The 14,063-nt window shown below is 42.6% G+C and overlaps 1 protein-coding gene across 1 annotated transcript; it reads right to left on the bottom strand.

The window, feature by feature from the left end:
* Positions 1-5,625: 5,625 nt before the first annotated feature.
* Lyg1 (lysozyme g1) lies at positions 5,626-13,802 on the bottom strand. The gene is made up of 5 exons (XM_046440304.2): positions 13,760-13,802; positions 10,699-10,803; positions 8,988-9,199; positions 5,998-6,130; positions 5,626-5,802 (listed from the first exon to the last, which is right to left on the bottom strand). The coding sequence occupies exons 1-5, from the start codon at positions 13,800-13,802 to the stop codon at positions 5,684-5,686; spliced, it is 612 nt and encodes a 203-aa protein (XP_046296260.1). The 3' UTR covers positions 5,626-5,683.
* Between the last annotated feature and the right edge of the window lie 261 nt (positions 13,803-14,063).

Here is a 14,063-nt window from a genome sequence, read left to right on the forward strand (position 1 = left end):
CAGACACTGAAAAAAAAAAGAAGCTACTTTGGGAAATTTGATAGCAAATTAATAAGTGATATGTATAACTAAAAATAGCATCAATAAATTTATTATACATTTTTCATGGTTTCAGAGATCTCAGACCATGGACAGGCTGGGTCCATTGCTCTCGGCCCACAGTGAGGCAGAACACCATGGTGGAAGGGCAGCAAAAAAAAAGAAAGTAGTGAAGTACTGACATGTGCTAGCATGTGGATGAGACTTATGAGTACTATAATAAGTGCAAGAGGCCAGTCACAAAAGACCTCCTGTTGTATGAGTCGAAGTAGGATATCCAGGACTGGGGACGTAGCTCCAAAATAGAGCACTTGCCTATCATGCTCTTGGTTCAACCCCAGAACTATAAATAAATAATAAAGGAATGTCCAGAGTGAGCAAATATATAGGGATGGAAATCAGATTAGTGGTTGCTAAGTCTGTAAGATTGAGGGAGAATGAAGAATGACTGGTAATGGGCAGAGGGTTTCTTCTGGGCTGATGCATGCTTTGGTTTTAGATAGTGGAAATAGTTACACACCTTACTGAACATATAATGAGAGACTGAATGTATAAAAGGACAATGGCAAAACCACATGTGAGACTAGACCCACAATTTGAAGCAACCAGCCTAGGACACAGCCCATCATTTAAGCAACAGAGCCAGCCTGCTCTGTATAAGCTAGACTCATAAGAAGTCAGACCATCCCTCTCTATTACCCAGTAGGTTCTTTTCCTGCTTGATACTGCTCTCCATGACCAAACAGTTCTGAGAGCAGGCAGGGAACTTATCCCGTGGAGAAGGGGAACTTGTGTTCTGAAGGCGTCTTCCTGAACAGGACTGGGTTTGGGATTTCGATGAGGACTGGGTTATGAGGGCTTGTGGCATGCATGCTATCATCAGGGTACTTCATGGAGAAAGGAGATTCCCAGGAGTCAGGGTGCCACCTCTTTTCTTCGCTAATTTGGGCATAATCAAGTCAATACCACAGTTTTGGTAGATGTGTTTGTAGCATTATAAAGAGTCCAAGATCATCTGTAATGTCAACATAGCCCCCAAACCAGATCAAGCCAGTCTGGGGTTCCTCTAGGCAGGTGATAACTCAGTGCTGACAGTTGGAAGCATGTAATTATCAGCATTCCTCCTCAACTGTCCCAAGCAATCACCACCTGTAAGCAAACAGAGCTGACAGGATAACAGGCTGTCAGTAAAACAGGTTCAGACCAGTGATATCTCTAGTAACAGGTCTGGGAAGAAAATAATAACCCCTCTCACAACTGGTCCTAAACAGCTGGGAATAGATTAGTAACTGATAGCTGCCCTAATGTTCCCAGCTGCTTCCAATTCAGGACCAATAAGAGAAAGGTGAACATGCCCTCCTACCCAATCGATAGGACATCTCTTTTCTGGTTAGACCCCTGTTATGGTTTGGATATGAAGTGTTCCCCAGAAGCTCCTGAGTTAATACAGGAATGTTTGGAGGTGAAGTGATTGGATTGTAACCTAATCAGTCCATCCTAATTTGAATGGACTAACTGGGCAGGTGGGGCATGGCTGGAGCCATGGTCACTGGTTGTGAGCCCTGGATGGGTGCGTCTTTCCTGCGGTCCCTTCCCCTTTCTCTCTCTGCTTCCTGCCTGCCATGAGTGAAGCAGTGCTCCTCCATGTTGCCCTTCCACCATGGTGTTCTGCCTCACTGTGGGCCCAGAGCAATGGACCCAGCCTGTCCATGGTCTGAGATCTCTGAAACCATGAGCTCCAAATAACATTTTTCTCCTCTAAGTTCTTACGTTACATTACATTGTGGTGTAATTTAAGAATATTAAGTTGAAGAATATTGGTAGAAGGTTACTCAAGACTGTCCCTGGAGGAGGTCCCTAGAGATCCTGGAGAGGGGAACTCAAATCAGGACTAGTGGGGTTCTTGATGAGCATCACATAAGTGAATTTAAGGGCATGTCAATTAGAGCACAGACAGATTTATTGAGGAAAGCAGAGACACATTCAAGGGAGAATGTGGGAGAAGTAGCAACCCCGTGGTCTGGCTGTAAATGTTTACAGAGAGCCAGTAGCTAGAGTCAGGTGGACTCACCTAATCTTGGCCTGTCCTCCCTGCCCTTGGCATTGCCCCCCATCTCTTTGTGTTTTGCAGACAAGGATCCCTCACTTTGCTTGTTTTGCATTCCCATGGTCCATGGGCACCTTCCACATTTCAGTGGTTCATGGCTGTTTTTCTTTGGAGTTCAAAGTCAGCCTCAGCAACTTCATGAGATCCTGTCTCAAAATAAAAAATAGAAGGGCCTGGGGTGTGGCTTAGTGGTTAAGCATCCCTGGTTCAATTCCCAGTACCAGAAAGAAAAAAAAAAATCCTGGCCTTGTGGCTTAAACTGGAACCTACATACAATAGGGCTGAAGGACTTTGGTGCTTGGGCTGCTTTAGCTGCTGAAAAAACACAGGGCGGGGTAGAAGAAAGCACATGCTAACTCCAAGGGGCAATCAACATGCCTGCATGCTGGGCCGAGTAGAATCTGACCCAAGAGTTAAGGTAGCAAAGGGAACAGACATAAGATGAAGACAGAGATCATATTCTAGTCCCCATCAGATATCTGCAGGCCCCAATGCACAGCGGTGTGTTTGGTAGCAATGGCCTTCAAGTCCCTGAAAAGTAACCTGAGCAACCATGTCATCATAACCCACGCATCAGAGGTGTTATTTGCAGCAAAACTACTTAGGGAAACGCACAAGTATTGCGCAGCCGTGAGACCTCCCAAATGAGTGATTTTTAAGTTGACTACACATGAGTGAAGCTAGAGGGTTTATTTGACTTAGCTTCCCCTCCCCCGTAACAATTTCATTTTATGCAAACATTCTGCTTCTGGCTTTCTCAGGTCCCAAGATGGGTCTTGCTGCAAATAGCACAAGGGTAAAGAAGCAGCACGCCCTACTACAAAGGATCGTGGCTTATGGAGCCCAGGGGTGTCTTTCATTGTCCTTGCCTTTTGTTCAACCCTGGTGGTTCCCACCTGTCTCAGGTTCAGTGTAAACGATTTATGCTTTCCCTTCCCCCAATCTTTTTTTTTTTTTTCTTTTTTGGTACCAGGGATGGAACCCAGGGTTGCTTTATCACTGAGCCACATCCCCAGCCCTTTTATATATATTTATTTATTTATTTATTTATTTATTTTGAGACAGGGTCTTGCTAAGATGCTTAGGGTCTCCCTAAGTTGCTGAGGCTGGCCTTGAACTTTCGATCTTCCTGCCTCAGCCTCCTGAGCCACTGGCATTACAGGCATGGGCCACCACACTGGGCTCCTTCCCCCAGTTTTTTGTATAAAAATGCACTTGGCTTTGGGCCTGCTGATATTTTTCCAAATGTATCTGGTTCTGCTGCTGGCAGGTGTGGACCCAGAACCTGGTCCTTTCTGGTTAACATCTGTAATGGCTCAATAAACCCTTCTATTTCACAGATCCCTGTCTTGAGTGTTTCAGTTTCACAACTATTAATCTGCTTCTAGAATGGGAAATAAAATCCATTGAGAGCTTTGAGCTAGAGTGTAATTTTGACACAGGCATACCAGGACGATGGTCACCCTGATACCTCACCAAACACATACACGTACTTACGTGTTCCAGTCATCTAAATATGTATATGTGCCACTCAGGGGAAAATGAAACCTAAAAGGATAGGCTTTAAAATGGAACAGATCTGGGTTTGGATTACGGTCCTATCAAGTTCCTGTCGATCAACAGCTCTGGTCTGATCAGCACTTCTCTTATCTGTTCAATCGAATAAAAATGCCCATCTGGTCAACATTAATGTGAGTTCAGTACCTCATAAATGGTCTTGCCTCTTGCCTGCAGATTTTTATTTATTTCATTTTTAGAGAAATGAGCTAATTGTGTCCTGAGCTAATTATCCATATACCAGCTAGAAAAGGAGCGTTTGGGAACAAGGACTGTACCTTTTCATCTTGAGTTTACAGTTCCCGGCAAGTAGAAGTTCAATAGTAGCTAATTGCTGACTAATTAATACCCTTGTTCTCTTACTAACCCCTAGCTGTGCAGCACCTCCCCAGAGCTCCTGTTGTGACATCATGGTGCTCCTGGGTGGCCTTCCTTTCTTGGGATGAGAAACACCACCTGCAGGAACAGGAGTGACTCCCACTTACTGGGTACCTGTGTCCATGGTGAGAGCAGCAGGAGGTCACCTTAGTGCTGTGATCTCAGGACTTTATTCACCTCACTGTTTCCCTGTGGGCTTGCACTAGGGCCTCACATTCTATTTTCCTTTTGCCTGTGATCTGTACATCTGCAAAGGAGATGCTTTTGTGAAATCTTCTCCATCCTTTTCTTGGTGGGAATCCATTAACTGCATTCAGCCTTGAGAGTAGGACTTGGAAGGCAGAGGGTGGGGAGTCCAAGAAGGAAGTGGCCCCAGGGGAGGTCAAGGGCATCCATGGTCATGGGGTGGGAGTGGCTGACACAGAATGTGGGTACTGACACTATCAGGTGCATGCCCTGCCCCATCCCTTGAGCACAGAGTGGTTGTCTCTCCTCTTCTGAGTGGACTGCTGTCTCCAAGCATTCTCTGATTTGATAGTTCTATGGACAGAGACTCTTGTATCTTCATGGGGTACTGGACACATAGGAGTTGCTTCAAAAAAATTATTTAGGGACAGATCGAAGATGAAGTGATGAGAGCTGCTCTAGAATGCCACTCTGTAAAGGGCTGATATTGGTCAGTTGACAGAATGGGACATCAATTCCTTGTATAGCATACAACCCTCAGATTCAGTAATTTACCAAGTGCACAGTGATACTACCTCCAGTGGCCTGGCTCTATTGGTGATTGAAGTGACCCCCCAAAGGGAAGACTTTAGCTAAGATATGGATACTCTGGGTGGGAAGCTGGGGAGCTGGGGTGTAGGAGGTTTTGTTGTCCAGCAAAGGAGAGGAGAAGGTGACCTTAGATGTGAGACATCCCAGGGTTAGGATGACAATGCAAAGTTTGCAAGTGACTTTCTCAAAACTATTTCACCTTTCATATGCCTTTCTGCTCATTAAAAGTTTTCAGTTAAATTTGAATCTGATTTTTATCCAAAAAGTCAGTTGGTCTGCCAGATAAAATACAGGAAGTCCAGTTAAGTTTGAATTTCAGATAAATAATAAATAATTTTTAGTGTCAATATGTTCCACATATTACATGGAACTTACGCTAAAACATTTATTGTTGGGTCTGAGGGTGTAACTCAGTGGTAGAGGTTTGCTTAGCAAAGATGAGGCCCTGGGTTCAACACCCAGCATCCAAAAACATTATAAACAATAATATGGAATTCACACTTAAACTGAGTTTTCCATGCTTGTATTTGCTTAACTTGGCAGTGATATCATATGAGGTATAAGATTCATTTCACAGAGATCCACAGGAGCGCTAACATCTGTGGAAATAGTGCTAAAGAGACAGGGCCCATTATTTACCACACACCCACACATTCACCAGATGACAAAATGCAGGTAACAACTCTTCATTTAATGTGGTTCATGCAATTTTGATGATCTTTTGGTCAAGCTCAGAATTGCAGTTGCAAACCCCATTGGATGACATTATTTGCATAATAGTGGAGATCTCATGGATGATAATAAACTTGGGTTTCACCTGAAGTTCTAAAAGCCATGTCTCTTGAGGTACTTGGCTCGTGCAAGGACATCATTGCAGAAGTCACAGCCCAGGTCCTGGCTGCTTCTGACAAAGCCAGGGCCCCCACTGTAGGCACAGAGTCCACCTGAAATTCATGTGATAAGTTAATCCTGCCCCAACAGTCCCTCATTATTTCTGGATACCCAATAGAAAACTTTCATTATCTTTCCTCACTGCCTCTCAGTAGCAACTGTGGTTTAGGGGAATCTGGTGTGATGTCACATCTGTCCCTATAGATTCCATGCTGTGAAGTGACTGACCGATGGTGGAATATACATACCTCTCAGGTACTGGTCGGGGGTCCAGGTAGGAAATCGCCTCTGGATTTCTTTGATTCTAGAAGTCAGAACCCCAGTTATCTGGGAAACCTGGGATTCAGTGATCCAGGATGAGGGAGCATAAAGATTTGGGTCCTAGAGGGAGGGGGGCAGAGGAAAGACAAAGTAAGCCAGGTGGGAGGGTGACAGTGACACATGCTCAGTGCTGCTCTTTCTTCTCCCTTCTATCTTTCTTGTTCCATCTGTTGTTATGGTTTAAATGTGTCTTTCTGTGACTGAGGTTACAGCCCCTGTAACCTAATCATGGTGGATTAATAATTTGAAAGGACTACTTCACTGGGTGGTGATGACAGGCTGGAAGAGGTAGGTCACTAGTTGGCTTTGGGGCTTATATTTTGCTGCTAGAGAGCAGAACTAACTATCTCTCTCTCTCTCTCTCTCTCTCTCTCTCTCTCTCTCTCTCTCTCTCTCTCTCTCTCTCTCTCTCTCTCTCCCCCTTCTGGCTGTTTTGTCCTGAGCTGCTTTCTCTGCACACCCTTCCACCATCATGTTCTGTCTCACCTTGGGCCAAGAGCTATGGAATTGGCGGGCCATGGATCGCATCTCTGAAACCATGAACCAAACAACCTTTTCCTCCTCTCAGTTGTTCTTGTCAGTTATATTGGTCACAGTAACGCAAAAGCCGATTGAAACACCTGCGGGGAACCAAAACCACCTTCCAGCTCCCTGGGGGATTAGATAGCAGAGCAACTCAGACTTACTAGGATGGCTACTGTCAGAAACTCAAAAGACAACTGTTGCTGAGGATGTGGAGAAACTGGAATCTTTGTGCACTTCTGATGGGAATGCAAAATGGTGCGACCAACCATGGAAAACAGTATGGAGATTCTTCAACAAATAAATAAGTAAATAAAACTAGAAGTGCAATATGATCTAGCAATTCCACTTGTGGGTATTTTTCAAAAAGAATTGAAAACAGAATCTCAAAGAGATATCAGTACTCCCATGTTCATAGCAGAGTTCCCCACAATAGCCAAGAGGTAGAACCAACCGAAATGTCCTTGACGGATGAATAGATAGAGAAAATGTTGTATATGTGTTATATGTAATGTGGTTCAACCTTGAAAAGCAAAACAATCCTTAACACAGACTATATAGATGATCCTTGAGGACCTTATACTAAGTGAAATAAGCCAGTCACAGAAAGACAAATTCCACATAATTCCACTTCCATGAAGTATCTAAAGTAGTCAAATTCACAGACACAAAGAACAGAACAGTGGTGACCAGGTGGTAGGGCAAAGGGAGGTGGGGAATTGAGTTGCTAGTTAATGTCTATGAAATTTTACTTGTGCAGTAAAATTTTTTCTAGAAATCTGACATATAGCACTGTGCATATAATCATCAATATTATAATTGAATTGTTGGGTATTTTAAGTAAGAGCTATTAAGTAGATAGATCTCATGATAAATATTCATACCAATCAATCAATCAATCAATCAAGCTGCAGGGTTTGGACTAAGGGAGGGACAGGCAGTCACTTCACCATCGCTTCAGTGCCATGGTGACAGGGCCAGTGGGAAGCCAGAGATGGCTGGTTGTGGAAGAAGCAGTGTGGTGTACTCCTGCAGTTGACATGCAAACCTCCAAACAAGCCAGGAAGGGCTTTCTGCTGTGTTGCAGTTCTCCTTGCAGACGACCAGAACATCTAAAGGTACTTCTAACCTTTCCTGTACACCTTTGGTTCCCTCCTCCACATAGGATTCACCATATTTAGGAGAAATGTCCCAATTTGGGGGATTCTTACTTTCTCTTCAAAGGATATAAATTTGCCCTTTTCCCAAGAACCATATTTTACAAAAGAGTCAAGAAGGGCAGTGGAAACGAGGCCATCCCCAACATCTTGAGACATCCTTGGTCCCACTGGGGCGTTTTCCAGTGTGATTTTGCAGTACAAACTCCCCCGAGAGAGTCCATTTCCTCACTTGTTAAGGATGGATCGCATGCACCACTTCTCATGGAAGTGGGATTATGTGGAATTTGTCTTTCTGTGACTGGCTTATTTCACTTAGTACAATGTCCTCAAGGATCATCTATATGGTCTGTGTTAAGGATTACAGGATGGGTCCCCATTCAGTTCTTCAAAAGTACTTTCAAATACTTCACCTTGAGATGAAGTTTGTAATTTCATTCCAAGGACTCATGGAAACCAATTTAAACATTGAGCAGTAAATTTTCCTAAAATATTTTTTAAATGACTGCATCAACTCTTGGGTTTCTCAAAATAACGATGGTCTGAGATACAACAAGAAAAAGCAGGCCTCACTCTCATCCTGGCCTCCACCGATTTCCTAAGATGGTTAATCCAGGGGGTGGGGCGCAGATAGGACATGTTCCCTGGAAGTCTCTCTCTGACACTGGCAGAATAAGTGAAAAAATAAAACTCCATCTTCAGAACTAGGAATTATGTAGAAAGAGGACAGGGAAAAGGAATTTAATATTTGTTAAGAATCTACTCAATATCAGATACTTTTACACATGACTTCATTGAATCTTCATAGTAATTCTACAAGAATGGCATTTTAGGGCCAGGCATGAGGCTTTGTGGTGGAGTGCTCGCTTAGCATCATGGGCTTGATCCCCAGAACTAACACCCCCAAAATGGAATTTTATAGATGGGGAAACTGAGGCTTAGGCTTATTCAAGTTCATATAGCTAGAAAATAATGTAGCAAAGATGCCACCTGTGATTTTTCTCCTGGACTAATGCATTATTAGAAATCCAGAATAGGGTGCCTCAAATTATTTACTTTGAAAAGAAATTGTAGATGGCAGAGAATCTGCCTGAAGGTGCTGCTCCTGCCTCCCAGGGCAGAGCTGTGGCCCTCACAGACACGCAGCACCGTTCTTTCTGGATTCTATAGAGGGGTGCCCTTGGAATTGTGCCTCTAAGTGGAATGGCCACCGGTGACATTAACTGATGGAGAGTTACCTGCACCACCCTGACTCCATCTTCCATGTTGCCCATGTTGCCTGTGTTGCCCACGTTGACCAGAAAGTTGCCCCCTTGGGACTGCCTGGACAAGACACCAGCGATCACTGCAGGATCCACACAGTACCTCTGGCCAACGGTTCGCATCATGGGTTGATATCTCACAAGATAGGGCATGTCTATTTCGGCCAGCCTTTCAGAAGCACGAACTCCTAAAGCACACACAAAGGAAGGGGGCAGCTTGGTGTGTCTGACACTGAAATGGGGTCTCAAGAAACAGGGAGAGAGAAAGCAGGCTGCATGGATCGGGTGGCGCTTGAGGCTGAGAAGCCCAAGTGTTGGTCTTACATCCCTAGTGATCACTCTCTGACCTGAGATTAGGACTCTCTTCTTGTGAGCTTAAGTCACTGTCTCATGCATTTTGTAAGACAGGCATCCTCTGTGGCCACCAGTGACCCCCAGCAAGGCACTCAGGGGCTGATCTGATGCTCCAGGACAATTCTGGGGACATGAGAACCATTGGTCCTGTCCTAAACATGCCAGACAGGGTTACACAGTAAAATGTGCTGCCCGTCCATCATTTCCAACAGGCCTATGATGTGAAGGAAAAATTCCCCTAAACTCTTCAATGAGTTCTGGGAGTTGTCTTCAACAGGTTTGCTCACAATGGCTCATCTTTTCACTCCTGAGTGACGCCAAGAAATTATGTAAATTTGTTTTTTTTTTTTGTGTGTGTGTGTGTGTGTGTGGTTCTAGGGATTGAACCAAGGGCCTCATGCATTCTAGAAAAGCAATCTACCACTGAGCTACATCCCCTTTTTATTTCTTACTTTGAGATAGAATTGCTAAGTTGCTGAGGCTGGCCTCAAACTTGTGATCCTCCCACCTCAGCTTCCTGAGTAGCTGGGTTTACAGGTGTGCATGGCCATTCCTAGCTTCAAATCATTGAAGCTTAAACCTTTAACAAAATGCTGGAGAAAATGAAAACTGATCCTAATTTACCTAGCTAGCCTTACCTTGTTAGCAATTTTTTTATTTTAAAAGCACTCTCATCCCATTATATGGACCAGAGTTTACAACCCTGTAAAGCAAAGACTGTGATCTTGACCCTCAACAGAGGCTCAGAGAAGTTAAGTGACTTCTTTAAGACACAGAGCCTGTCATAATAAGGGGTGGAGATAGGGAAAAATGGAAGTACCTTGGATTAGACAAAGGGGAATGAAGGGAAGAGATGGGAAAAGGGAATAAGAAAGACAGTAGAATGATTCAGACATTATTATCCTATGTACATGTATGATTACATGACCAATGTAATTCTAATGTATGTAAAATATGTCAAAATAAATTCATCTATCATGTATAACTAGTAAGAACAAATACAAATTTTTTGGTGGTTCTCACCTGTAATACTAGAGACTTAGGAGGCTGAGGCAGGGGGATTGCAAATTTGAAGCCAGCTGGGGTAACTTAACAAGATCCTGTCTCAAAATAAAAAGTAAAAAGGGCTAGGAATGTAGCTCAGTTGTAGAGCACCCTGGGTTCCATTGCCAATACTGGGGGAGAAAAAAAATTTTAAAAAGCAGAGCCAGAACTTTAACAGTCCTTGGCCTCCCGACCCAGGGCTTTTTCCACCACTCCCTAGCATGGGGCTGTGGGAAATGAGCCACGAGGGTATCGCAAGGATGAGAGTGGACCCAGAGGTTATGCGTACCACAGTAGTTCAGGCCATGACGTCTTCCAACCCCACAAGATGCTCCTGGAGTGTCCAGGGTTCGGATGTTTCCGTAACATCCCCAATTGCTGCTTTCAGATAAGTCTATGGATGGAGAGAAGTTGAACCTAAGACATTGACCTAGAATAGTTCTTATCATCCTCCTATGAATGGGATGGCAACCAGTTTTTTTAAAGGTCATAATAAAACCAATAAGAACAAGAGCTTCACTCTGCAGTTGAAAATCTTTTGGAATTTAATTCACAGTATACTAAGGAATTATCACAGACACGGCTTTGCTGCTGAATTCTCACCTCTTCTCCTGCAGACATGAGGAATTCCTGGGAAAAGCAGATCAGAGACTATCTGTACCCTGGTCCTCTCTTACCACCTCTTTGAACTCAGCACTTCTCCCTCAAACACTCCTAACTCGTCAGCCTGGTGGCATATTTATGCTTGGTCTTGAGAAACGTGAATAAAGCCTCATCTCCCAGGAATTGCCACCAAGACCCAAGGCAGGGCACGTCCACAGCCTGGGACTGGGGTCTGCTTCACTTTCTTGCAGTCCATTCTAGGTGGGGCCTAAGGTTGCAAAGGCGGCACACGCAGGTGAGGCTGAGGACCAGGGCTGTGCGTGGGGTTTCCTCTTCCTGCTCCTTCTCTTTCTCTACCTCCCACTGCCATCGTAGCCATCACTGAAAGCAAGGTGTTGTTTTGGACACTATTGAGATTTCTCAAGGACCATTGAAGAGAAGGACATTTCTTCTCTTCACATCAGGGAAAGAGTGAATGAGTATTTTTTTGTTTTGTTCTTTTGAATTTATCATTTTTTATTATGGTAAAATATATATGACATGAATTTATCACTTAACCATTTTAAAGTATATAATTCAGTGATATTAAATATAGTTATGATGTACAACCATCGCCACCAACCATCTCCTTGAATTTTTTCATTTTGTAAAATGGAAACTCTTACCATTAAACAGTTGAGTCCCTATTCCCTGCTTCCACCTGCTCCTCACAACCACTATTCCACTGTCTCTCTCTATGATTTGCCTATGTTATGTAACTGGAATCATCAAGTATTTGTCTTTTTCTGTCTGGCTTATTTCACTTAGCACAATATCCTCAAAGTTCATTCATTTTATACCATATGTCAAAATTTTCTTCCTTTTTTAAGGCTAAATAATAATCCATTGTATGGACATACCACATTTGCTTACCCATGCATCTGTTAGACACATGGGTTGCTTCCATTTGAGCTACTGTTAAAAAGACTGCTATGAACGTAGGGTACGAATATCTTTTTAGTACTTTGCTTTGAATTCTTTTTGGTATATACCCAGAAGTGGAATTTATGGATTGTATGGTGACTTCATTTTTAAAGTTTTGGGGAAGCACCATTCTTTTTTCTAGCCCTTATGCACTTTAGCATTTCTACCAACAGTGTACAAGGATTCTAATTGCCTCACATTATCATCTCCATTTGTGAGAGTAGCTAGTGGATGAGAATTTCTAATATGTAATCAGCCCTCTTTATCTGTGGTCTCTGCATCCATGGATTCAACCAATGGCAGATCAAAAATATTTACGGAAAAAATGTACCAAAATGTACAAACCTTCTGTTCCTTTCACTACTCCCTAAACAATACATCACAACAGCTATTTACATAGCATTTCCATTGTATTAGGTACCATCATCTAGAGACGATTTAAAGTAGACAAGAGGGTGCACGTGGTTTCTATGCAAACACTATGCCACTCTACATAATGGAATTGGCATCCGAGGATTTTTGGTGTCCTGGGATCCATCCTTCTTCCCCTGCAGATACTGAGGAACAACTATAAATTTACAATTCCCTGCAGGAGGTGGGTGCAGGAGCCAGTAACCAGATACCTTCAGCGGATAGGAAACTGCTCCTTGAGAAAATTCTCATCCTTGCATCCTATGTGAACCTCTCACTAGCATATTTCTTAAAATGTATTTTATTCTTTGATGAAAGTAGATTATATCACCAAATCTTAATGATTTTCAGGTATGTGCAGTGTGTCTATTGTGCACCTCTTATGTGTTCTGTATATTAACATAAATGCATTTTTAATTTCTTTGTCTTTACTGACAGCTTCATGAGATTGACATCTGAAAATACTAGTATTTTGGGTAAATACTTCTACCTTAGAGACCGGGGATGAGTTATCTGAAAGAAATGTGGAAATGAAAAGACCTTGTCTTTTGTGAGTATACTAAAAATTAAATAAGCCGATATGTTCTTTTTAGCTTTTTAATCAGTGCACATTTATCTTTATGATAGGTGACAAATTGACAAATACCCTTAATATTGCTCTAGTCTGTCACTCAATGCTGCCTGCCATGAAGATTTCTCCCTAAACACATTACATTCCCAATGCTTGGCACCTTGTAGGAATTCTTAAAATATTTGTTGAATTAATGTAAGGCCCCATCAGAGACATTTTTTCAATTTAGAACCAGGAAAAGTTTTGCTTTTCCTAAGGAACCATTTACTCCTTTAACTTGTTAAAAAACAAATACTTTCACTTGTTAAAAAAAAAAAATCCCAGCTGCAAGAAACTTTAGGTCAAAGCTAAAATTCAATTGAAGTGACTGTCAGCCTCGGTGGCTGCTAGTTTGGTCACATCTTGATTCCTTTAGTACTAGTTTTCTATTTGAATTATATCGGACTTACTATTGCAACTACCTCAATCTTTTTATGGAACTATATGGTCTATAAACAAGTTCAATAAATACTATTGATGAAGCAGTTTTTATAGTAGACAATGAGCAGGTGTATATTTACACTTGGTGTATAATTACAAGACTTTAATCCTGTTGTAAACTATCTGCTTTATAGCCCATCCCAAATTCTGGAACATTCAGGGGAGAGACTGCTGGTCAATGACTGTGCCTAACTTCAGGATTTATTGGACATCTTAGGAGAAAATAATTTCCACCTCAATTTCAAGTATGAAAGTAGCATCATTTTCTTATGTTTCTCCATCCCACCTCCAAGGTCATTTGGGAAAAATGAAACACACTCACCAGTCAAGGCCAAGAGGCCCAGCAACAGCCACAATGCAGACATGTCAAGGGTCTGGCTCTACAGCTCCTGAAATCAAAATTAGCTTGGAGATGAGAAAACAGCAATCGCTGTCAACAACATGTAATGCTTCTATGGGAGGAAGATGAATGGAACAAGTTCACTCATCTCCAAAGAAGGAAAGTTAATGATTTGGGTCACAGTTAAAAATCAAGAGTGGGACAAATGCTCCACCTATCCTTTAATTAGCTTAAAAAATGGGAAGACTTCTGCTTGGTCTACAGGAACTCAATATAGCATCCAGAC

This window comes from Marmota monax, unplaced genomic scaffold (genome assembly GCF_021218885.2).
Source record: "Marmota monax isolate L192 unplaced genomic scaffold, Marmota_monax_Labrador192_F-V1.1 WCK01_AAM20220418_F8-fsc00210, whole genome shotgun sequence".
In the NCBI taxonomy this organism is placed as follows: domain Eukaryota; kingdom Metazoa; phylum Chordata; class Mammalia; order Rodentia; family Sciuridae; genus Marmota; species Marmota monax.